The sequence below is a fragment of the Calypte anna genome, chromosome 2 (assembly GCF_003957555.1).
Source record: "Calypte anna isolate BGI_N300 chromosome 2, bCalAnn1_v1.p, whole genome shotgun sequence".
NCBI classification, from domain to species: domain Eukaryota; kingdom Metazoa; phylum Chordata; class Aves; order Apodiformes; family Trochilidae; genus Calypte; species Calypte anna.
This window is the reverse complement of record NC_044245.1, coordinates 99,907,948-99,933,621: the sequence shown is the minus strand read 5'-3', so window position 1 is coordinate 99,933,621 and position 25,674 is coordinate 99,907,948. Positions and strand designations below refer to the sequence as shown.

The following is a 25,674-nucleotide window of genomic DNA, read 5'->3' as shown; positions in this document are numbered from 1 at the left end:
AGCTCGCGTCACGTTTTCTGCCAGAAGCCATCCAGGCATGAGACTGGACTCAGCTAATTAACAGGATGCTTCTCCCTCCTTTCCCTTCCTCTCTGCTGGGCTGATGTTTGGCAGCTCAGGGTTAATACTGGTTATGGAGACTAGGATTTAGCCCGTTGGATGCAGGAGATAGTGCTGGTCCAGGCAGGATGCTCCGTAGCAGGGGACAGAGGGGAGGCACTCTGTGGGCAAGCCTGTGACAGCCCGGGCTTTGCCTCAGTTAGAAAATTGTTCCCTGCAGAACAAACACAAACAGAAGCAGTAAATAAGAGGCTGCAATGTCAGAGTGATTGCTGGGGAGTATCAGCCTTAAGGCTCTAAGCACAGACAACACAATAGAGCCAGCTTTGAATTCAAACGACTCCATAATTTCTAGCTTGTCACTTCATTTGAGCAGTAGCTATTATTCCCCTCTGATACTTCAGCCCACAAAAGTCAAAATGACATCTTTCCTAAGTAGACCCAGATCACACCAGTTCGAACTTGGTCAGCTGAGACACAGGACAGTACAAACACTGATAACACCCTGATGGTGCTCCAACCTCCCTCTTCTCAAGAAAACCATCTTTTTCCATTTGGGTGCTGAGGGGTTTCTGAAAACCAAACTTATAAAGTGATGAGAAGTTTTGCAAAGCCAATCCAACCTAATTTATAAAGTAAATTCAGAAATACCTGGAGGATTACCTGTTCTGTGTTTGGGCTCCTCACTAGGTCTACATTAACCAGTAATGTTAGGCCACATAGCTTAAACATGCATGTCCCTTTTTTTAATGTTTTTGGGTTGCTTTCCTCTGAGGTTCCCACAATGTGTTTCACATCTACTGTGAGTTACATTCCTGGACTTCTGCCCTGGATTAATCAAACATAAATCATTGCCCCATGCAAAAAGAAGGTTTTGCCAAAAATTGTGGTGGTCCAGAGGAGAAGAAAAGGGAATGTTTTCCCCCTCTGTGAACTTTTAACTAATTCTATTCCTTTTTTTTTTTTTTTTTTTTTTTTTTTTTGGTGGTGGGAAATTTTGTACACTGAAAAATACAGGGAGAAGGCCCTGATCATCTTGGGGTTTTTAGTGATTAATAAGAAAATACCCTGGAAGTATTGAAGCAACATGTACATCTGGCACTTCAGGTCATGCTCTAGTGGTTGAGATTGTAGGGGGGTTGTTGTGTGGATTGTTTTGGGTTTGCTTTTTGTTTTGTTTTGTTTTATTTTGGTTTTTTGCTTGTTGCTTGTGTGTATGGTTAGACTCAGTGATTTCAGAGCTCCTTTCCAACCATGACTAGTCTGTGATTCTGTGAAAAATTAATGCCCCAGCTGCTTAGGAGAATATTCTTGCTTTCTCCCTAATTACTTTTATGGTGAGTCTTGCCAAATTTGCAGTCTTTCTGTTTAGCTTATCAATAACTCAGTGTTGCTTCTATTGCAGAGTTCCCTGAAGAGAAGAGGCAGCAGAGAAATGCACAAAGAAAAAAAGACGTTTACACAGGTATGGTTTTCAAGACTTTTGAGCAAAAGCACATGATAAAACTGCAGATTTCTTTTTATGGGTGTTGACAGGGCTATCAGGCACGTTAACTAGAGTGCAATTAGGCCTTAATCTACTGAGACATCCCAGAGATAATGTAGAAGCAATTTAGGACACAAGTGTGATCTCTAAACCACACAGCTTCTCAGGCTCTCTGTGCTTGTATCGATAGATTCAGACTGCAGGTTTTCTACAAGAGGAGAAGATCATCTTGCCTCACAAATTGGATAGCAGCTCAGGGACTAACTAAATTTATACACGGTGCCAAAGATTTTGAGCTAATGAGCATCCTGGCAGGGAATGCAGCTGACACACTGTAGTGACACCACATAAGCTCTTGTGTAGCAGCCCTGAGCTTGGTTTCTTTCTGGTGTTGGAGGGTCAGTGAACTTGTGCTCCCCCAGGCTGAGATGGGACAATCACACAGGCCTTAAGATGCCCATTCCACCTCCCTTTGGACCCAGGTTTTGTTGAAATCCCATCGGGTGATCCTTCTCAGGGAAGCGGTCTGCCCAATTTCCTCTGCTTTTTGTGCAGACTGTAGGAGTTAAAGCTTTTCCCAGCACCCGTGCAGTTACTGTTTATAGCAGGAGAGATGGGGATAGTGTTTCACTTCTCCTAGAAAAGAGCCAAGAGTGACATCATGCCTTCCTCAGAGAAATGTTGCAGCTCCCCTGCTGCCCCCTCGACAGGCCCACTGCATACAACCCAGACCCTTTGGGTCCTCTCTGAGTCAATAGGCTTGAAATCCATTGATTTGTAATAATGATCATAGTAAATCATTGCAACATGTTGGTCTTGAGAGGGTATGGTGGGCAGACCAGGGCCTCTGCTGTTGGCCAGAGGCTGCAGCCAGCTTCCCAAGGACACAGTAGACCAAACATCCCCACCGAGCCAACACCAGCACCAGCACAGCTTAATCAGACCTTAAAATGGGGCACTGGGCTTTCTGCCTGCAGCACCTTCTAATAATAATTATTTAAATCATCGATCAGGTCAGAGACCTCGTTTTTCTGTGAGTCTGTAAAATGCATGGATGAAATATATATGAAATATAACATGGATGAAGTACATATGCACACACACATGCAAATCACAGATGAAGCTACTTGAAGGCACGGTTATGTCCACCAGGGTTTATAGGCAGCAGAGTCCTTCCTTTCCTCATCCCTGGAAATACAGAGCAGTGCAGAGGGAACGGATTCCTTGTACTTGCTTCTTCCACCCAGATCCAGGCATTAACAACAGCTGTAGATTGCCTTGGAAAACTTTAAGAAAGACTTCACAAAATTATGTGGGTAACCCTGGGTCAGCTCTACTCCACTCCACTCACCTTGTGGGGAAGTGATACTGAAAACCACACAGGATTTAAAAAACCCTTTATCCTGTATACACACATTGTAACTCGTGAAAGCAAAGGATTTGGGGTTGAAAATGAAAGCCATTGCAACAGCACTGTGCAAGGTGGCCATTTAGTTTTCTTCAGCAGTTATTTAGGCTAGGGAACACCAAGAAACAATCTTATGTATTGACATAACCCAGCCTATAGGTGCATGTCCTAGCTATTTCCCAACTCCAGGGTGCTACCCAGAGCTGTGTCCAAACTGGGGTATGCCTTCAGATAGAAGTGCTGGTTGTAGCTATAATACACCAGAGGAAGTGACTTGGCCTGGTCAAAAAGCCACAGGATCCTGGGGCACTGCCCAAAGGGGTTAGAAAAGACAAAGCCCATGAGGTTCAAAGCACTGCTTTTCAGGGACAGCTGCCCTAAATTAAGTTCAAATACCCTCTAGATGAAAAGCAACCACAAACTTAGATTCTGTGCATCCCCCTGCTTACAGATATGTATAGCATGAGGCAAAAGCAGTGCTTTTACACACTGGGAGTTCATTGTGAAAATTAGGCTCAGACATCACTCCCACCGAAGGGCACAGCAAGTAGATAATACTGTGAATTTTATTGTCTGGAAGTGGTGGAAAAGCAGAATTTAGTGTTTGCCTGCCTCTAGCCGTATTGAAGAAAAAAGTTTTTATTCAGCAGAATTGCAAAACGGAGCTTCTTGGAAAATGCCAGGCACCAGGCAAAACACAAAGAAAAGTGGTTCTCCAGCGTAAGGTAGGAATGCTGGCACTCAGCCAGATGCTTGGGTGCTGGTCTTACTGCTGGTCTTACTGCTCTGTTGTCAGACTTGCAACTCCAAAGCCGCTTACCCATCTTCTGCCTGGCAGTTCCCTGGAGCCGGTGGTGGTGGTAGAAGAGATGGTGTTGGTCTCTATCTATCTATCTTTGTGTCTTCTTGACAGAAAAGAAATATCGTATTTGGGAATTTTTGATCAGCTCTTCGTTCTCAGCACATCATTTACATTGCATAATGAATTTAAGTTCATTTTTTTCCTTTAAGTTTCATTTCTTTATCTCCACGTTCTACATTTGTGTAAATTAGACTGCAGGCTCTGTAGGGAGGCATCTGGGTTTTTTTCTTTTTGCTTTTTTTTTTCTTCCATTAACATCCCTCTGAAGTGTCATGCAGAGCTGTGATGTCATTGCATGCAAATAATCCCTATCAGTATTCATTAATTCCCATTTATCCTTAATGATCTCTTAAAGTCCATGACTAACACCATAATTGATGGAACATTTTTGCACTGTGGTTCCTTCTTTTCTGTGCATTCTGCCCCACCTTTTAGGAAAGTGCCCACATATAGGATGTGAAATACAGTCAGGCTGTACTGTAGCCCAGTTTTCAGCCCCTGGGGTTCAAACCTCTTGTTCCTCCAAAACAGTGGAAAGACTTCATTCTCCTTCCACATTCCCCCACTTCTTTTAATTCTTTAAATTTTTTTAAATTCTTTTTAATTATTTTAATTCTTTAAATTCTTTTAATTTCTTTTAATTCCTGATTCAACTAATAATGAACTATTTTTAATTTTGGTGATTTTCCCTCTCCTTAGTTTGCCTTATGTGTCAAAACTCCACTTGCCTGTGTAGGTGTCTCGCCCTCTTGCTGTTTTTACTTGGTTTCAACTGATCAAGAAATCACTGATATTTCTGTACACAAAGTTTCAGAGGGACAGATGCATGAAGGTTGGAGTCTTACCTTTCTGGCATGCTTCAATCTGGCTGATAAATCTCTCCAGACCATTCTTTTCCTTTGGAAAAAAACCTGTCCGGGGAATGGGATTTTCAGTAGTCATGTTCCCTGGCAGAGAAACAGGGAAGATCTAGAGCTTTCTCACCTTTCCAGATGGGATCCATATTTAGTAGGAGAGAACAACATCCATCAGCTCTGTTGTTTTGTATGAGGCTTTGTGTTTGTTTACAGAAAAACCTTTTTGTTTTGACTCTTGCAAAAAGCAAAAGTTAAAAATGTGATCCTTTTCTTGTTTTCATAGACAAAGCCTAGCAGTAAAGTAATGCAGTTACAAGAAATTAAGGGTGGTTTTGTGCTGTTGTAACAACGTGCTAACTCTGCAGATGCATTGAGTCATGTGATGATGCCGAGCAATAACACTGGGGCCCTGACCCCAAACCCATCGAAGCCTTTCCCTTTTCTTCAAAAGCTTCAAAATGCTGAGTGTGTTCTTCCATGTGCCACTCTGTGACTGTAATTTCTATAGCTGGAAGCTCGGTGGGAGTCAGGCTGGAGCCTGCTTCAAGCTCTAGGGAGGAGCTGGCCCCTGGTGCTCCCAGCCTGGGAGAGAGGGTTGTGAGCAGCCTGGCCCTTCCAGCGTTGCTCCAGCTGCCCCCAGCCAGGAGGTGCCAGCTAGTGCCACTGATGGCTGGGCTCTTGCTGCCAAAGGCAGACAAGAAGCACAGGAAAAAATGCTGGATTACAAAGACAGAATAAGGAAGATGTCAGATGTGATTATTTCCAAGCTGCTGAACAGATAAATAAATAAACAGGAGTAATCACCCCACCTGTGAGCTCTGCTGTGCAGCACTGATGTGGGTGTAATCTTCTTTGTGATCTTTGCATTTCCCTAAAAGCAAAGCCTACAGCTGTGGGAATACACTGATTTTTGATGAGGGGAAAACCAGAGGTAATGTATCGTGCAGCCCTGCTTAAAGATGATGCTTTAATCATGCAGCCTTATCCAGCCAGAGCAACCAAAACTGAGATTGACTCCAGTGGAGGCTGCATGGAGTTTTGCCAAGTTTAATTCTGATACTTGATTTGTAGTTTTGAGTTGTAAAGAAAAAAGCAATTTGCATGTATATGTGTGAAAAAGAGTTGGTGTGTGTATGTGAGGAGCTAGTAAGAAAGAAATCCAGTCTTCTAGAGGCTCTGCTGCTAATCAATTATATGCATATTGTGTTCATAGAAAACTCACATTTCTGGTGCCAGAAACACAATGACCACAATTTTAGTCAGTCATCTAATCACAGTTCTGTTTGACTCCAGGTAATCACTGAAAAACACGTATTAATAGAAACTTTGGCTGTTGTTTACCTCTATCATGTAATTAACATTCAAGGTAACTTTTTTTATTATTTAGTATTTTAAACTTCCAGCTGGCACCAAGCAGCACCATAAGAAAGCTCACTGAGTTCAGAAATATATGCAGCCAATTACTTTTGTGTCTGTTTAGGTATTAATAACTGAAATTAAGACACAATTAGTATGTATCTAAATAGAATGTGGCAAAATTAATCTAAGTAACTTAAAAGGCACCATTACCAATTTGCAAAGATGTGTGCTTTAGAAATTAGATAATTTTCTCAGGTTTATGAGCCATAATTAGTTTTGTAAATCTTTTTATTTTTTTAATAGCCTGATCTGGGTTAAAAAATTAAAGTCAGTCGTGTTTTCTTCTGCATTTGGTTGCCATTGTTAGGAAATATAACAAAATGGTGCTGTGAAAGATAAAAGTGCTTCCAAGACTGAAATGAACTTTCCATAGATAATTGCACATATGTCCACATGGCCTACCAACAATGATGAAATCTGCTGTCTCAAGAGATCATCTTTCAAAGCCTGCCTTCCATTATACTGCTAATGCTGATAAATGTGTCTCTCACAAGGCCAAGTGCCTGTATCTCCATGACAATTCATGAAAGTGATTCATGCAAAGAAATTGTTCATCGGCTTAGAATTTACTTAACCTTGTGTCTTATTTCAGTACAATACACACTGAAGTTTTCATTTGAGTTGAGACACATCGTTTTGAAATGCTCAACACACACAAAATCACCAATACTCATTTAATACCTTGATGCTTCCTGAAAAACACAGGTTTTCACATGGGATGGGTTTGGATGTAACTGCCATTTAATGAATTATTCTTTCTTTTTCCGCTTGTTTTCACCAATCTCCCTCGTGAACAGTTATGCATACTAGAAACAGTGGTCACAGTCTCATCCATTTCAATAACAACAGCAGCAGAGACAACAGTAGTGCTTCCCATTCAGAAAGCGAGTTAGGCACTCCAGCTAGTTCACAGCATTGTGAGATCCAGTCTTTGCTTTGCAAGGCAACTGTGCATCTTGGCACGCTTTTTTTTATGTGCTTTCTAGCTGGAGCAGCCTGAGATTTGGGATTACTATGAGCAAATCCATCTGAGTAGTCTTTGTTTTGTGATCCTAAAAGGGAGCAAATGTATCATTAAACATAAATGGAACAGAAAGTGCCAACAAATCATGTCACCTTTTCATTTGAGTCATTCTTATTTTCCACAAAATTCACTCAATAGTTGAGGAAAACTAAGTATTGTGCCAGCACTCTTACATCACTGAACACTTGGACTGGCACATGGATTTATTTTTTTCCCCCTCTTTAACTCTGGTCAAGCTGCTTTGCCAATTTAACCAGGACCAAGCCATGAAATGTGTCAACTGTGTTGTTTGCGCAGCACTGCCTGTGTGTTGTATGCGTACCTAACAGATACAGTTCAGAGGGTGGGGAGGTGGAGGTTTTGGAAGATAACTGATTGTGCTTCTAATGCAATCTTTGGGGGGGGGTTGATTATTCTTGGCAGGAGGACAGTGCTGATTTGAAATGCCAGCTCCAGTTTGCCAAAGAGGAGGCGGCACTGATGCGTAAGAAGATGGCCAAACTGGGGAGGGAGAAGGATGAACTAGAGCAGGAGCTGCAGAAGTACAAGTCCATCTATGGAGATGTAGACAGTCCCTTGCCTACTGGGGAGGCAGGGGGCCCACCCAGCACCAGGGAGGCTGAGCTGAAGCTTCGTTTGAAGCTGGTAGAGGAGGAAGCCAACATACTGGGCAGAAAAATAGTGGAACTGGAGGTGGAGAACAGGGGAATTAAAGCTGAGATGGAGGATATGAGGTGCCAGTATGAAAAAGAGTGTCTCAGCAGGGACCACATTTCAAGCATTCCTACCTCGCCCTACGGGGACTCTGTGGAGTCAGCCACGGAGCTGCGCCGGCACCTTCAGTTTGTGGAAGAAGAAGCAGAACTGCTGAGGCGGTCAATCTCTGAAATTGAGGATCACAACAAACAGCTAACGAACGAGCTGAACAAATTCAAGTTTGAGCCAGGCCAAGAGCCCAGCTGGTTGGATGACACAGCGTCCAAGTATGGTGGCACCTTGCAAGAGGAGCTGAAGACAGCCAGGCTGCAAATCAATGAGCTGAGTGGGAAAGTGATGAAGCTCCAGTATGAGAACAGGGTCCTGATGTCCAACGTCCAGCGTTATGATCTGGCCTCTCACCTAGGCCTACGGACTTCCAGCCCCAGGGACAGCGATGCCGACAGCGATGCCGGGAAGAAGGAGAGTGACAGTGAAGAGGGTCGCCCACCCCAGCCAAAGAGAGAGGGCCCCATCGGGGGTGAGAGTGACTCTGAAGAAGTTTACGAAAAGACATCAGGTTTTGGGAGCGGGAAGCCATCAGAAGTCAGCGACCTGTGCTCCACAGAGCTCACGAGGGTGAAAGAGGACACTGAGTCTTTGATCAACATCAAACGCGAGGCTGAGCGTCTCGAAAGGACTGTGGAACGCCTTATCACTGATATGGACAGCTTGATTTATGATGCAAAGGTGCACGTAACCAGCAGCCCATCCACTGAGCAGGATTTAAAAAATGGTGAGGAAAGGGGAGAAGATAAGCATGAACCAGAGGTTCTGGACACCATCAACTCAAGGATGAAAGCCTTCCGCAAGGAGCTGCAGACCTTCCTTGAGAAGGTTGATCACATCGGGGAGGGCCTGAAGGAGCAGATGGAGGACCTCTCCCCTCTTCCTCATCTCACAGAGTCTTCCAGTTTTCTATCCACAATGACATCCATGTCTCGAGACTCTCCCATTGGTAACCTGGGCAAGGAGTTGATCACTGACTTCCAGGTAGGTCGGCCCCTTGTTTGCCTTCTTTCTGCTTATTGTTTCTCTTTCTTGCTGGCATCGCTGCCCTAGAGCTAATTTTCCTCACAGCTGCTTTTTTATGATTTCAGACCTGCGATGTATTAAAAGTGTGTAACGTTAAAGAAACACTTTATAGGTTTTTTTCTTTTGTTTCTTTGCACTACTCCTTTGATTCAGAGGCGGTTCCTCATGGCAAAAAGGCTAATCCACTGGTGCTCTAGAGATATGACTTCTTTTTGTCCTTAACAGCAGTGTTTCCCCACAAAAGAGGAGATTAATTTAAAAAAAAAAAAAAATTAAAATTCTGATGAATTTAAATTAGCAGCCTTGCTAAGAAACATGAAGAGGTCTTTATTATTCTCCCTTGTAAAAGTGTCAGGCGTGTTCTCAAAAGCCTTGCCAAAAGAACCCAAGCAAATGCAGTTTTCTAAGTGATGTGTTTTGAAAAGCCTGCTTACAGCTCACTCCCCTAAGCGAGCAGCGGGTGAGAAGCTCTGTAGCCAGCGAAGGACTGCCTTGCCTAAAGCCTTGCCCATGGGCGCATGTCTAAGCTGCCACAACTGCCACACTGGATATGGCTTTTCTGCACAGCACAAGTAAGGAAGGAAGAGCCTTGTGTCCCGTATCCTTCATGACTTGTATGCTTGCTGTTGGTTTGACTCATGCATCCCCATTGCATGCGCCTCATAACCAGTGTTTGCGTTCTTTTTTCCTCTCTTTCTCTTTTTTGCTTTTCAGATGTTTCAGCCCATCATTTTGCTCATCCTCATTTTAGTTCTGTTCTCCTCACTTTCTTATGCCACTGTATTTAAGTTGGTTTTTCTGTTCACGCTTTTCTTTGTCTTGTAGTTTTTCAGTCATCTACCTTACCCATTTTTGTTTTCTTTATTCCCTCCTGTCCTTCTGTTTTTTTGTTCTAAACCGCCCATGCACCTAACAGTCCAAACTGAGGGATCAGATGGAGTGGCAGCTCAGACAAGATCGTGGAGAGGAGCAAGAGATTCACCACCAGCGAGCCACCACCGACCCACACCGCAGAGCTGATGGAGACATTAAACTCTACAGGCCAGGAGACAAGGGCTGTTTCAGTCTAGAGGTCAGCAAAGCAGCCCTCTTACTCACTGCCTCCTGTTGCCTTAGGCAGGAGATGAGTAACAAAAGCCAGGGGTCTGGGGGAGTAAATTGGACCAAACACAGCACCTCTGTTGTGAAATTTGTGGTTGACCTCTTTTCCCCCTTGCAGTTTCAGAGAAGCACATTGGTCCTGACTTTGGACTCATCACTCTGCTCCCAGTAGCTTCGCTAAGTGGAAAAAATATGGCTAAGTGGAAAAAATATGGCTCAGGGACCCACCGCAATTGAGTACAGTTACAAAGGAGCTCTGGAAGAGGCTGTAATCCTTGATGTGAGATCATGCTTCCAGGTTTCACCTTGTTGGATATTTTAAATCTGGAAAATCTACAGATAGAAACCGCTTTGCATTTTGCCTGTCAGTAATCTGCACAGGAAAGGGTTTGATGCTGGTGTGCGTGGTGATTCTCAACAGGGAACACAGCACCCTGCAGCTTCCAAAAAGAACTTACTTAAAGCAGAATTCTCCATTGTTTGGGTTGTTGAGTACTTTTCCATTCATCAAAAACATTGATCAGTTTTTATTTGAAACTTCATCCATGCAGAGGCCATACCAGCCTCAATAAATGTCTCCTTAGCTGCTTTTTCATAAACATAAATTGTCCAGGCACTACAAGTGGTCCTGAAGAAAACAATTTCTAATCTGTATCTGCAAAGGCAAGCTGGAACACTGAAACCTTTTCTGTTGGCCACTGGGATGCCAAACCTAACTTGAAACTGTGGTGGTTAGAGTACCTTCTAGTGAGGGATGAGTTTTAATATGTTTTTAATACCAAAAACACATGCAGAGGCGATAGTATATCTGAAACCCCTGTCGGAGTCTGGGAAAAGGAAAGTGTTGGCTTGAGGCAGCTGGGTTTGGGAGTGAGTGATAACAAGCAATAGAAAGCAGGAGTAGGAATAAAAGCTTCAGAGCAGCTGATAGCCAAGCAGCATGATGCTTTATTGAATTTTAAAGAGAGAGTAGCCCTTCATCTTAACACAGGTAATTCTTTGTTAGTTTTGCTTTGTTTGTTTTAATGTATCCAGACAATGCAGAGTTTTGGTAGTATTAGAATAATTGATTTGTTCAGTAGCTTCTCTTCCAACTTTTCATTCAGGGACCTATCTTATAAAACCAAGACATCTTTAGTCTCACAGAAAGGTAAAGTCTCTCTTCCTCAGCTATGAAATGGGATGATGAGATAAAGAAAACTTGCAGTTCAGCATGAGTCCTTTTGTAATTGTATGGGTCAATAGTTATGAGATGAGGTTAGAAAATCACCACAGCAAATGTTTACAATATCTTGGTTTAAATTCTGTCACCTTTGTTCCCTTTTACCTCACATCAGCCTTCTTATTATATCAAATCCTGTATATGTGTGCCCTCTATTAAGATTAGGGATTTGGGTAATTTTGGCACAATATCATCTCTTCCTCTCACAGGATGGGATGATGTGTAAACTGTGTACAGCACACTGTGTTTAAACAGAGGATGGATAGTTTTCACAACAATGCTTGACAGGGAATAAGCCAGCAGTTATAATCAAGGTCAAGATGTGGTCAAAAATGAGCAAGGCTTGGGCTCAAATGACCAAATTGAGAAAGTATGGAAGATGTTCCAGTCAGGTTTACTTAGGCAACAAAGAATATTACACTTCTTTACAATGAAATTTTTCAGTGGGTGGACAGCCAATTGGAATCTTATAGTCTGTAATGATCAAACCTAAGTGATGCAGAAGAGTCTTCCAAATAATTTTGTCATTTTAGTCTTTTTTAGTTTCATACAATGCACTAGCAAAAAAAGTACACTTTTTGTGTGTGTGTGTGCCAGCTGAATGAGCAGGAAGAATATTATTTAAATACCAAAGGAGGTTTTTTATTACCCCAGAAATTTCAGATGGAGGTTGAGACCTTTCAATGCCCACAGCAGAAATGGCTGCATGTAAACCATTGTCTACTTTAACTCATGAAGTGAAAACATACACGCTGTCCAATAGATAAAATTAATTGATGATCTTTACTGTGTATGGACTTTCAACTTAAGAACACATTTAATTTCAGTAAGGCAAATGTTGTTTTTTTTTTTTAAACCAAGCAAAACTGCTTTTCTACATTCCATTTCTAAATATTTCAAACCAGATTTTATATGAAAATTTTCCCAAGAGACTTCCACTTACCCATTCTGCCTCTTTTTAAAAATGAGCATCGTGGGAGCCTAATTGTTTGATTAAATACAACAAATGCAGACTGACTTGTGCTTGAAACTACCCCCTAGCCTAACTGTAAACATCTGCCTTTGTTTGGGCATCACACAGCAGTTGTTAGTTCAACAATATTATTAGTATGTATTTGCATGTTAAAGAGGTGGGTTAGAGTCACAGTCCAAGGGAAATTGTATCCTGAAACCGCCTTAAGAGCAGAGCTTTGTTTTCTTGCTGAAACAACCCATTCAGCTGCTGTTGGGAGATGCTGGAGCCTGTTGGGGTGGATGTTTGATCCATTATTCATGATCCTAGCAGCACCAGGTTATGGTGGGAGGGAGAAATCATTCTTTACCATCCAAAGAAAATGAGTGAACAAGTGAGAATTGCCCTGACTAAAAGACACCAAGGAACTAAAAAAGGCAACAGAGAGCTTTCTAGAGCAAACACCTGGCACATATCAAAGGATTACTATGGCAACAGATGGAAACCAGTGGGAAAAATGGTAAATAATTTTTCATCTGGTGAATTTTACTAATGGAATATCTCTAAACCAAAGGCAGCTTCATTAAAGCAGTCTACAGTCTCCTCCTGTCTATTCAGAAATGAGAAGATATTCTGGAGAAGAGAAATTTCACTCTAGCAAATGACCAAACACAGTTTGTTGCAGTATTTGATACCTGATGCTCTAAAATGGAGCTGTATTTCCTAGCTGATTGTTCCTTCAGAGTGTCAGTTCTGCTGATATCTGTAAGTATATACCTGAGTATATACCAGTATATTACCTGAGCAAGATAAATATCAGCAAAGGTAAAAGCACTTATCTTTGCATTTCAGATTTGTATTGCTTTACACATATCTTTTAAAAACTTACACATTTGTTTCTGTGTAGAGAAATGTCACAAAATCTCTGACACTCCCTGGTGATGGAAAGAAACACCACTGAAGTGCAATCACTTAAAAAGAACCAATTGTCACCAGAGGATTAAAATAAAAATAGGCTAGAGGACATGGGAGCAAGTCTTAAAAAGTAATTTGACCACAAAGTAGTAAAGTGGATAGAGTTGACACTGAAGAATAATTTATTCTAGGCCGTTCTTACACTGTTTAACCATTTTCCTCACCATTCCCATAAGAGATATAGAACATAGTTAATATCTGGGTTAAGTGTGGATCAACCAGATGCAGTGATGTGCAAATTAAGTAAGTCACGTTTACCACTTTACCACTCTCTATGGATCCACTTTGGACATATAATGATAATTTCAGTCTATATTTTGTATGATCTGTTTTTAGCTGGTTTTGAAGTGCCTGTGCTCCTTCTGTGCAATTTTTATAATCCCATGTGGGAGCTTTTCAGCTGAATGGCTTTTGCAACAGTTCCCAGCCATGTGCTGAAAATTTATACATCCCTTTCTCTTGCCCTGATTCAAGACTTTGTTTTCCCAGAAAGAAAATAATGAATGTTTTATACATTGTAATTGTTCTTTCTCCTGGAAAAAAAATCCCAAACAACGACAAATGAGGACCACATAGAAAGTTGTATCTCTTAATGTCCACTGTTCCTCTGATGCAAAGTTATGGGAAGAAGAAAGACAAACTGGTGCTGACAGTATTCCTTCCCACCAAGATTAGGGGCAGCAAGAATAATTTACTTTGATGAATTGTATTCTTTCTTGCTATGGAAAATTCTTTAAAGGTTGACAATATAATGACTTAAAAGACCCTTTATGATGTAAATCTGGATATCCAAGTCCTAACCGAACTTGGTGAGACTTTGTTTTCTATCCATACAATGAGATGGATTTTCAAAGACTTTGAGCAAAGTGTTCTGTGTTTTCCCCAAATCAGAGACTCTCCATATAAGCACAGACAAATAACCACACAACTGCCTATTGTACACTAGCAAGTAGAATATATATCATTTATTTTTAAGCGGTGAAAAGAGTACATCTTCATAAGCAGCCTCTGAGTATTCTGTTAGGTGTGTATGGCGTGTAAAAAGTAACACAAAAGACACTTGGAAGTTTCCTTCTGGCCTGGTTGGTTGTATAAATGCAGTGGTCTGCTCTCACATGTAAAAAAGTAGCAGGTTTTAGACTGTGTGGTCAAATGTAAAGTCCAAATATCAAAGCATTATAACATGGCCTTAGGTGAGCAGCATAAAATGTTCATCTTTTGGCTTTCTAGAACTACACACAAGTTCTGAAGAGTATCTTTCTACTGTGCCTCAGGCCTTATTTTGCTTTTTTCTTTTTTTTTTTTTTCCCTCCAAAAAAAGGCTGAAAAGAAACATTCCATTAAATTTCCTGTTCACAGTTTTTGCATATAAACTGATTAAGTTTGCAGGCAAATTGAGATTGCATTTAGGTATGGTAAAATGGAGAAAACAGACAAGGAAAACCCTGATGTATCCTATGGTGAATGGCAATATTGTAAAAACTAGTCCTGGGAGAAATGTGGAATTGTGCAAGATGAAAAATAAGGTGCAAAGCCTCAATGCTCTGAGAGGGGCAGAAAGGGATCGTGCAATTAGGGAGTGGTGGTGAAACCTCCAAAGCATGAATGACTTTTCTCTGAACGTCCTCTTGAGGTAAAGACATCAGCGTGGATTAGGTTGTTCTGGAGTGATAACAGGTGAGAGAAAAGGACTCAGTAGATGGATTCAGCACTGCCTGTTGTAGGGATGGGGATGAAGGGGGAGCTGGAATTGCAATAATGGGGATTCATGGGCAATTGTCACTTGGTGTTGAGCTGCAGATGAAGTGCAGCTGCTTCTGTGGTGCTGTGATGGAGTAGCATTAGCTTGTAGTTCCCATGGTAGTGCGTATGTCTTGTTGTAGTGAGTCTGTGTCTGTTCCTGTGTCATTAGAATGTGGTGTGGTGGCCATCGCATTTGGGGGGTTTCCCATGTAGCCTGTTCATTAATAAAAACAAAGGAAACAAAGAATGGAAGTTAACAGGTTCTCAACTTTTGTGTCCATTTTGCAGCATTATTTTTCCTGCAAAACAAAACAAAACCACAGTTGTGCCGTAGACTACACCCTGTTGGTTATATGTTAGCGTCCTGATATCCACATATAAATAGACATCCATCAGTGCCATATCAACTACCTGAGCTGCATGTACAAATATCATGTTACATTTCTACACCTTCTTTGTTCACAATCCAGATTTTTAGCAGCAATCTAGTATGCCCTTAAACAACCTTATTTTCCTTGATGTGAGCAGAACTAATCCCAATGTTTCTGGTAGAAATGACATTATACGCAGTTATGTACTGTGAAGAGTCCTCAGGTTGTGCTGGAAGGCAAAAGATTTGAAGCTCTGTGTTCATTCATTAGCTGCCTTTCAGTACCTTTACTTTGCTGCTTACAAAAATCTGTTCTCCTTAAACAGGCAAAGCAATCTTAAAAAAGATTTGCACTATCGAGTGTACTGTAGCAGTCTGTCTGCCTTTATAATGCATTTAATCTCTTCAGAATAACTCCAAGTTATCACTTAATTCCAGTGCCCAAGTTTCCTGAAACTTAACTTTGCATGAGCTGCATGTTCATCAGAAAACTCCATACGTGTATCATTTTCTTGCCCTAATTTTTCAGGCAGAAAGTGTTGTCGGTATATACCTAACTATGGGATTCCAATTAATGCTAGCCTAAAGTAGAAGAAATTATCTTTTAGCAAATTCTTGTTCACTGGAAAACATGAGTGTGAAGTGAATAGGAAAAAAAAAATTCAAACTTGACCTTTCTGTTAACTTTTGCTGCTCTCAGTCAATTTCCAGTTTCAGGAATCCCAAGACCACTAACATTTCTAACTATCTATATGCATAATTGTATGACTTTAAGGAGAGTCATATTAAAATCAATTATGCTTCCCATATATTTTAAATTACCGATGTATTCATTTTTACATGAATCCTACTCTTTCCATTTCTGGAGGCATGTAAGATTTTTAAGTGGTTATTGCCGACAGAAGACCATTGCTATCTTGTATCTGTTACCTGTGTGTAACCCATCTCATGATTTACCAATTATTCTGAAAAAGTGACAAATCCCATTGCAAGCAGTTTTTTCCACATTATTTGTAAGACCAGATTTTGGCCTTGTGGAATACAAAATGTGTGAGGACTTATTAAGACATAAGGTGAAATCAGTGTGGCAGATAATGTACTTTTGGTCACTTTGAATACCTTTCAGAGGCCTCAAAGTACCTCTTTGTCAGGTACAGAACCAGACATGCACAAGTCAATAAGTAAGAATCAAGGAAAGAAGGAGCTGACAGGGCCCAGAAATAGGGTGATTTTCATTGTACTCAGCAGAGTACTGTCCTGTGAGTGGTTTATGGGATACTTCCATCTGCTGTACCTCCTTTTTCCCTCGAGGAGAGGAGTGTCTGTTCCAGTGACAAATTCTTTTTGAATGTCCCAAAAGCAAGGGTTGCCATGGCCCAAAGAACTGCTTTAGCTCTAGGGAGTGCTTGGGAAGAGGAGATGGGTGCTAATGCTGAGGGGAAAATGAGAGTCCCACGACCTGTGTTATATCCTTGCAGCTGCTGAGGTTGGAGCATGCTGGATGTCAGCCAACAGAGAAATTGGGATTATGCTCTGAAGCCTGAAGTGATCTCTTCTTTAAATGTGTCTTTAATCTGGGAAATAGGAGTTCAGTGCCATAGTATTTATCTTCTGTGGTCACGAATGTGAAGAGTGATGTCTGGCTGAGCATCACCTTTTCATGGACAGATCAGCTTTACCTCCAGTGGTAGAGATGCAAAATGAAGGATGTAGAATCAGAAATAGACATAGAAACATTCTGAACAGGAATATAAGTGCCACGAGATTAATTAACATAGTATAAATAATGAGATCTGTGACTCTGCCTTCTTGGGTCTTTATTTTTGAATTAAGTAACTTTCAGAAGTAAAGTGCATAGATGCCCAAACTAATAATAACATAAAATTGAAAGTCTTAAGACTAAAATAGTGTGAGACCTGAAAGGGGAGATGCTTAAGCATTTTAGTCAAATCTCAGGCTCACACAACTTATATCCATTATATTTGTGGAGTAAATATATTGAGTGGAAATCATAGAATGAAGTTGACTTCTGCAGAAAGCTGTCCTGTATCTGAAGGAAGAGACCTGACATGCTTAGCTGGCTTAATAAATGCTATCCCATTAACTGCCTAATCGTGTTTAAAATTAATCAATAATTAGGTTCAGTGTATGTGCATTAGATGTGTCTTCTGCAGAAATGTTAAAATTTTGTGCATGGAATACTCCAAATACCTAATCAGGAAAATATAATTCATGATGCAATATATCAGCTACTCAATTTCAACCCTAGAGCAAAGGTCTGAAGAGAACATCTAACATGTAACATCAACATCCCAGCTTTAGTGTTCAGAAGTCACACAGGAAATTCCCACACATATTTAGGTCATAGCTATTTATTCGCACACTGTGCTTTGGTTTTAACTATTGATAACCATGAGTTGTGCAGATGTCTGTCCTGCAATTCCTTTCTTTTTCCTTTTTTTTTTTTACACTGTGGAGACACGTTTTCTGCTAAACCTATCCCTTTGTCCTGATGATCAGCTCAGGGATTCCCATGTTTTACCTGTACAGAATGTATCGATACAGGAGCTTCAGGCTCAGCTTGAGCAGGAGACAAGACTTCACCAAGAGGAGCAAGAAAAGTTTACAGAAAGGATCATGCAGGTAAATACCAAACCCACCTGCTGGGAAAGATGTGTGACCGTAATGTGTGGCATGGACCTTGTTTGTCAGGACCAAAGGAACTTGTGTCATAGAATCATAGGATATTTTGTGTTGGAAGGGACATTAAAGAAGATCATCTGGTTCCAACCCTCCTGCCATGGGCAGAGTCACCTCCCGCTAGACCAGGTTGCTCATAGCCCCATCCAACCTGGCCTTGAACGCTTCCAGAAATGGGGCATCCATAGCTTCCCTGGGCAACCTGTGCCAGTGTCTCACCTCACACTAAAGAATTTCTTCCTATTATATAATTTAAATCTATCTTCTTTCAGTTTGGAGCAGTTCCTTCTTGTCCTATCACTACATGCCCTTTTAAGATGACCCTGCCCAGCTTTCTTGTAGGCCCTTTCAGGTACTGGAAGGCTGCTATAAAGTCTCCCTGGGGCCTTCTCTTCTCCAGGCTGAACAACCCCAAATCTCAGTCTCTTTTCATAGGAGAGGTGCTCCAGCCCTCTGATCATCTTCGTGGCCTTTCTCTGGTCTCACTCCAACAGCTCCATGTCCTTCTAATGCTGGGGACCCCAGAACTGGACACAGTACTCCCAGGGAGAAGACTGTCCCAGAAGAGCAAAGTAGAGGGAGAAAATCAACTCCCTTGACCTTTTGGCCACACTTCCTCACCTGTCTGAGTTCATCTCTGTACATGAAGAATCTGGAAGCTGGGGAAATGTAAACTGAAGCCTATCTTACCACTATGCATTAGGCTTCTCTGCTTCATGGAGAGAAGTTTTGTCTTCCCCTGTGCAGGGCCAGTCAAGCTAGAAATGTGGAATACTGCATGGAGAATTATTTCATTCTTCATCTCTCTGTGAGCTAGAGAAGACTGTGTTTGATCTCTGGGAGTGCAGTTTGGCACTATGCCTTATTCTGACCTCTTCTAGCCTAGGAAAAGCCCAACACTCCTCTGAAGTCGGGGGAGTTTTTATATGCTCGTAACTGAGATACAAATCAGGACTTTTTCATGTTTCTCAGTACCTCATGCTTCTAACCCTCCTATTCATCACTGGTGAATACATCATATTTTGTTACATGGGCTCCCCTGCTCTTTTGAAGGCTGGAACATATTAGTCAATCGTTCTGTGATCTCTAACTCCTAGAGCGAAAAAAATCTGTTACTAATTTTTGCAGGCTGTTTGGCTCTTAACTGAAGTTTTCTTTTTAAATTTACTTCATAGACTAAATTCAGCATAATGCATAGTATAAAGCATTTTTCCTTGTGCCAGCTAATCTCGTTACTCCCAAGTGGTATCTCTCCATTTTTCCCTAAGTAGCTTTAATTTCCAGTTGAGCTCCATAGGAGCTTTCTCATGGAGGCTTTTGAAGGCAACAGGTAAGTGGATTTCCTTCCTAGTTGCCTGAGTCATTAAAACTTTTTGGAGGTCATATCTGCCTCTTAAAGTTCTTTCCTTTTGCAATAGCTATTCACTGAAAAAGCATAGTGCTCTATGAAGCTACTTCCACCAGGGTCTTCTGCAAGAATTTGTGACCATGCATACCTAGATAAGAGCTTGTAAAAATGATGAAAAATGCAGTAAAATCAAAGCCAGCTATTCATGTTGACAGCTGGCAGAAATACAAAAGTAAAAGCATCTTCTGGATTCTTCATTTTTTCCAGGTTATGCCTATCCTGTTGATACTGTTCCATTTTTTATCATCCTCCAGGATTTCTGGTGGAAATGACTCAGATCTTCGCTGTGTTTAACCACAGATTCATTTGGTGGAAGAATCTGCATCACCACAGAATTTATTACTTTCTTTCTGTAAAAACTAGATTCAAAAGAACCCCCTTTTTTACTATTTCATTTTTGATAGTGTCTAATGACTTCAGATTGATGTGTGCTAGCTAGATTGATTGTACACTTACGATCTCCTTGAATGGTATTATGAGTTGCATGTATGGTTTTGGGGCCATTATAGCTAATCTTGTTCCAGACTACTCTTAAACTGCATTTTAAACCCACTTGGGCTAGCAACCATTGTAAATAATTTTAATAAATTTAATAAATTATCAGGAACTTTTTAAGGTATAGTCATGTAGATGCTGACAATTTGCATTATGCCAAATCATGTAATTTAAAGGGCAGGAAAATCTTTAGTAAACCATCTACTATGGGCCAGTGGCCTGTGTCAGAAGCACCTTTATGTTGCTGTGAAAATCAGGCATACATTTCTTAGTAGTATTAATTTCTAGGGGCTCCATGCTCCTGAAGAAGGAACTCTGAAGTGCTCTTCATTCCTGCTTGCATGTTGTTTGTTGCCGGGTATGTTCTTACAGGTTAAATCGTGGTCATTAGTGTACTGTGGCTTTCATAGCTTTTGTCTATGGAGCGGGTCAGCAAAGGGAGAGGCTATTGTTCTGCAGAATGGAAACCAGCAGAAACTGGTATCTGTAAGCAGTGGCTCTGTACTCATTCTCCATCAGCCATTTCTTGACCAATGTGAACCACAGCTTGCTTGGCGTGAAAACACAATCTCATCCATGTAGAGTATGAGATGCTGTGCAACTAACTTGCACATGGGCTGTTGGATAGATCATGCCATGGCCTGATTTTGACATGTTGAGGGAGAAGTCACATTTAAAGAATGACCTTTCAGGGGGCCTTGTGTTGAAACAGATGTAATTAATTATATGTGTGCTCCAAAGAATGAGCTATTCTTGACTGCTTCTGGTACTGAAACTCAGAGACATAATGAATGCTGAGTTGCAGCCTATTGCTGTCTCTTTGGTTCTGTGTGTGTCCCTGATCTGGTCATATCAGAATGAGAAATGTTTCTTGTGAGACATTCAGACACCTCCAAGTATGAACTCTGAGAGAGAAGTCATGGACAGGTAGTTTTACCTGAGATACTGGATTTGGTTCCTTGGGAAGCCTTGGCCTTCCAGAAGGAGAGGGGGATGAAGCCACAGTGGAAAGGATGAGTCTGTGACTGAGGAAAGAATCGAGGATAACATTTCATGTTGTCTGAAGGGCAGGTGTGGTCCCACCTTTTTGAAATGACTGCAAATGCATTTAGTAAACTTGATATGTGCAGCAGTGTGGGGTGGTGGCTGTGCTGAGGCAGGAGAGAAAGGAAGATATGAGTGGTATAAGGTATGTAAGCAGCAACAAGGGTCTCATGCATCTTGAAAGTAAACTGTCCACTTGCACAGCAGTTTGCTTGGATATGATTATCTAAGCTTATCAGCTGCTGTCCTTTAATTTCCTCAACAGCCATAACTGCTGAGGAACTTAGTCAAACTCAATAACTATTCACTACTGATGAAAATTAGAGATTCCAGTTTGTCTCACCCAACAAAGTACAATTCCTGGAGGCTTCCCTGGGACACCACCCCATTGACACAGTGTCTGTCATTCCATTAAAGCTGGAGGAGGAGCATATGCAGACCCTGCGAAGGAAAGACTTGGAAGTGCAGAGCTTGACTTTGCAGAACAAACTGGAAGAGAAGACCTGGAGCCAGGAGAAAAGCCTGCTGCAGCAAGAACTCAGGCATTTCAAGCAGGAAACCTTTCTCCTGTATGTCAAACTGAAGTGGCTGCTGAAACATTGGCGGCAAGGCAAGCGGATGGAGGAGGAAGGGGAGGACATATTAGAGGTAACTGTTGCACTTTATTAACCTGATGAAACTGCAAGCAGTGGGGGTACTGGGGTGTCCCTTCTCTATGTGTAGATTGTAAATATGATCAGCAACTTTATACTTACACAAAGGCTCTTTGAATTAAACACAAAGTCTTCCTTTAAGTTTGCTTGCAGTGAAGTGTACTCTGCATCTGCTACAGGTTACTCATCTTTAAATCTAAAACCTTAAGTAGCAGAGACATCTGGTCCTGAAAAATTCTGTCATAGTATATGAAAGTTTAATTAAGTCTCAAATACTTGACTCCTGAATAATTTTTGAAAGAAAAATTCTTCAGTGAGCTTATGGAGTCCAATCTATTTAGATGGGTTGAGAGCTGTCATTTTTCTCATCATGGGTTCCTTCAGTAATTCAGATAGAGGGAAGCTCTGTTTTTGTGTTGGCAGGAGGATTGTACAACTCTTTGTAGGCATTTACAGTGAATCATTCTTGTTTTTTCCTCTTCTCCGTACACATCTATCACCATCAACAGCAGAACACTGGCAATCATGGTGATTTTCCAAATAGCAACTAAATCAGAAATTTCAGAGGTATATAACAACCTGGAATCCCCAAGCTGACATCTCAGCAGGGGTTTAGTTGCCATCCAACATGCACTGTGAAGAAAGGTCCTGCTAAATTGCATTGTGTTACACATCCAGAAATCTTACCTAAAGAAAAATAAAGTTGAAAAATGTGTTCACCCATTCTGACATCTTATCCAAAATTCTTGAGAATAATACATTTATTTTTTGCAGCTTCATGAAACCATGTTAGTCACTAAGTTGCTAAGACAACTAAGTAATTTTTCTCATTATTTCTGATAATGCCTGGTGTTTTTCAGTGTGTGCTGCATTTGGCAGTAAAAGTAACCTTTCAAGCCTGGTAAGAGTATGCTTAAGTTGAATATTCTAATGTTTTGTATTCTTAGATAAAGGGTTGGTGAAGATCTTAACCTCATCTGCTGTGGCAATATGACTCAGAAACAAGCAATGAGTAGCTATTTGGAAATAATTTGCTTCTACTTTACTTAAGCAGTGCTAATTTGCTTCTGTGTAAACTACCTCATCTTCTAATATCAAAATAGCTTTCATTTTTCCACAGTTTGGATTTTTTGACTGATTAATTTATGATCGATCAACCCCCATTCCTTATTGGAGTCGTGTTTTGATAATGCATTAGAGAGGAATAAAGTGCTAGATTTGTACACTTCCTGCTCTCCACATCTTCAGCAGACAATACACCAGTGTCTTGTATAGTTTCTCATTAATGCATGATGAATTATATCCCTCATGCAGCATTACAGTTGCACATCCATCTTCCCAGCTGCGTAGATCTCCTGTTTTGCAGGCCTGCATAGTGTTTGTGTTCACATATGCAATGTCTCATACATCACCCAAAAGATCATTTCCTGTAGCCTACAGATTAAAAGTCAGTAAAGCCCACTGCAGGTGAAGATAGTCCCTTCCCTTAGACCTCCAAGAGATTTCCACCCAGCCCCCCTCCGAGATAAATGGCAGAAGAATGCTGATGTGTCCCATTTCTTGCATTTTAGATTGAACACCCTGAGGCTCTCCAAGACTTTGGCATTCAGACTGAGCACAGGGAGCGAGAGGAGGAGGAAGAGGATGTTGTGTTTGCACTGACAGATTTCTCCCAGCGTCCCACCACAGAGAGCACCGATCATGGACCACAGCTGCAGACTGCAGAATTACTGCAGCAGCAGAAGCAGGTACTACACCATTTGTCTATCATGCTCTGGGAACAGAAACTGAATTTTTCAAGGGAGTTAATTTTCTTCTTCTGCTGTGTTAAATCATCTAGAATCATACTTGTAAAAATACTTCTAGCTACACAGCAATTACAGTGGATTTCATCAATTATATTTCTATTTAATCAGGACCCACGTGATTACTGTTCTCCTGTTGGCAGATACTATCAGTGAAAAATCCCATTTCCTCTTGTGGCTGTTTGCCCAGAGGCATCTATCAGTATGTGATGGTTTGCAGAATTTACATTCTTCTCTTGCCTGAGCACATCTATTGTAGTCTACTGTCAAGCTTTTAGCAAGAAGTGATTTTATTTCCTTCAAATAATTTAAGAAACTAGCGAACGTATTTAATGTTCCCCTTAGAGATGATGGGGAAACAATGCAAAAGTTCCTTCCTGTCACTGGGTTTGTTTTTAAATACCTAAAAGCAAATCATGCTGATTTTTCCCTGACGTCTCCTATGCCCTGCTTATGTGTGTCAGAGCATTGCCACATATCCTAGCTTATTCCTTTGTGCATTTAACATAACAGTAGTCATAATAATAGTAGCACACATTCAAAGGGAACTGATTTAAGGCTTCCAACAGTTCTTCAGGAGAATCTTCTTGCATTTTTAAAATGGCAATAGTTCAGATGAGAGCATCCTGTTACATGGAATTATTTGCAATCCTACGCAGAATGGAGCAAGATTTCTTTATTAACCATAAATTGAGTGAAAAAATTCTTGAGTCTTTATGTCTTATGCCCCATCTCTTTTCGGGCCCTTGACTTGGGAGCCCTCTCCACAGTGAAAGCTCTCAGACAAACACTGTCTATGGCCACATTACTTTGCTGGAATCACTACAAGATCTGGGGATAGTGTGAGTCTTTGCATTTCAGGTCTTTGCCTTGAATTTCCCAGACTGTCACAACTATGAACAGCTGACCTCTCTAGTTAAAGGTGTAACTTCAGTTGGAATTTCTGTTTGAATTAAAAATAGTAGAGGTCTGTGGTCTTCATGCTACTTCACACTCTGCAATAAGTTTACACACTCTTTTGCTTTCCTTTTTTGTGGTGCTAGCTGACAACACCATTCTCTAGCTATTATTTTCTATGCAGTGTGTTCCCAAAGTAGTATTTATTTGGTCAGTTCAGTATTTGGAAAGGTTCCAGGGTTACTGACCCTGTTGGAAGTCAAGCATTGCCAGTTTTGAGGATTTACCTTGCCAGTCACACAGACCTGCCCACTGTCATCCTCTCAACAAACTCCTCTTTGGCAGAAGCTGAAGAAGGAGGTGAAAAGGTGGAAAAGATGTGATTTAAGTGCATTCCATCTGTTGACTGATTTAATCTAAAAGGAGTAAAATAAATACAGAGCAGCATCCTGGTTTAGTACAAGCTCTGTCATGTACCAGCTTTCCATATAGAACCCTTGCAATGACCAGGGACATTGAAATAAATATTTCTCATTTTAAGCTCTATGACTTGTTTTGCCTGCTCATGCCACTGAATCTTCTAGCAAGCAATGTGTTTATTGACAGGCATGTAAAAAATTTTTCCAGTGCTATAGGTCTTGTATCTGTCAATGACAAGAAAGGATTATGATAATTATCTGGCACAGGAATAGGAAGCCTTAGCATAGGTTAATTCTGACACTGTCATAGATTCAGTGAGTCAGAAGTGTTTTCTGTAGGACCATGACAGAGGAGTAGCTTCCTACAAATCTCCTGCACCCTCAAGGCTCTGCCAGAGCCAAGCTGTGCCCTCACATCCATCAGTGCGAGTTGCCCTGAATTGTCCATCTCACTTTCTTGGATGCCTTGGCTCTGCAAACCTCCTGCATGCAGGACCTTTGCTGTGCCCATCAGCCTCACAGACCCAGGTCCTTGCTCTACACACACTGCAGACTTACACCCATAAACATCAGCTTCATCTAATTTATATATGATCCCAAAGCACATTAACTAAGCAAAACTAGAGCAAGAAAACTCTTCACCTGTGTAGTCCCAGCTTTGCAAGTTCTAGCAGTGTCAGCAGACCCAGAGCATGTCAGGCTGTGTTGAAAAACACCCTGGGTTTTAGAGGTGTTCTGGGTTTTGAGGCCGTCTACAGTTTTCTTAAGCTCTCAGCTGCAAGTAAGAACTGCTTACGTAGGGAATTTGGGGTGAGTGGTGAAGCTGGAAGTCTCCAAGATTTGCTTCTTCCCAGGAGAGCCCTGAGTTGCTGGTACTGTCTGTAAAGCTCTGAGATGAAATACATCACAGCACTTGTTTCACATTAGGAAGGAATTTTTGCAGTAGTGTAGGAGTGGCTGAGATAACTAGGTCAGAAAAAATA

At 41.2% G+C, this 25,674-nt stretch overlaps 1 protein-coding gene across 3 annotated transcripts in view; it reads left to right on the top strand.

Moving 5' to 3' along the window:
• The first annotated feature begins 1,476 nt into the window (after positions 1-1,476).
• The window catches only part of MTCL1 (microtubule crosslinking factor 1), a 50,055-nt gene continuing 25,857 nt past the window's right edge, over positions 1,477-25,674 (top strand). Inside the window, exons 1-7 of one of the 3 annotated variants that reach the window (XM_030444125.1) lie at positions 1,477-1,525; positions 3,602-3,679; positions 7,540-8,865; positions 9,824-9,979; positions 17,821-17,913; positions 21,335-21,565; positions 23,142-23,318. In XM_030444125.1, coding sequence (XP_030299985.1) covers positions 1,496-1,525; positions 3,602-3,679; positions 7,540-8,865; positions 9,824-9,979; positions 17,821-17,913; positions 21,335-21,565; positions 23,142-23,318 — 2,091 coding nt within the window. In that variant the 5' untranslated portion in view covers positions 1,477-1,495. The remainder of the gene's footprint in view (positions 1,526-3,601; positions 3,680-7,539; positions 8,866-9,823; positions 9,980-17,820; positions 17,914-21,334; positions 21,566-23,141; positions 23,319-25,674) is intronic. The other 2 variants (XM_030444126.1, XM_030444128.1) reach the window with 2 other exon arrangements.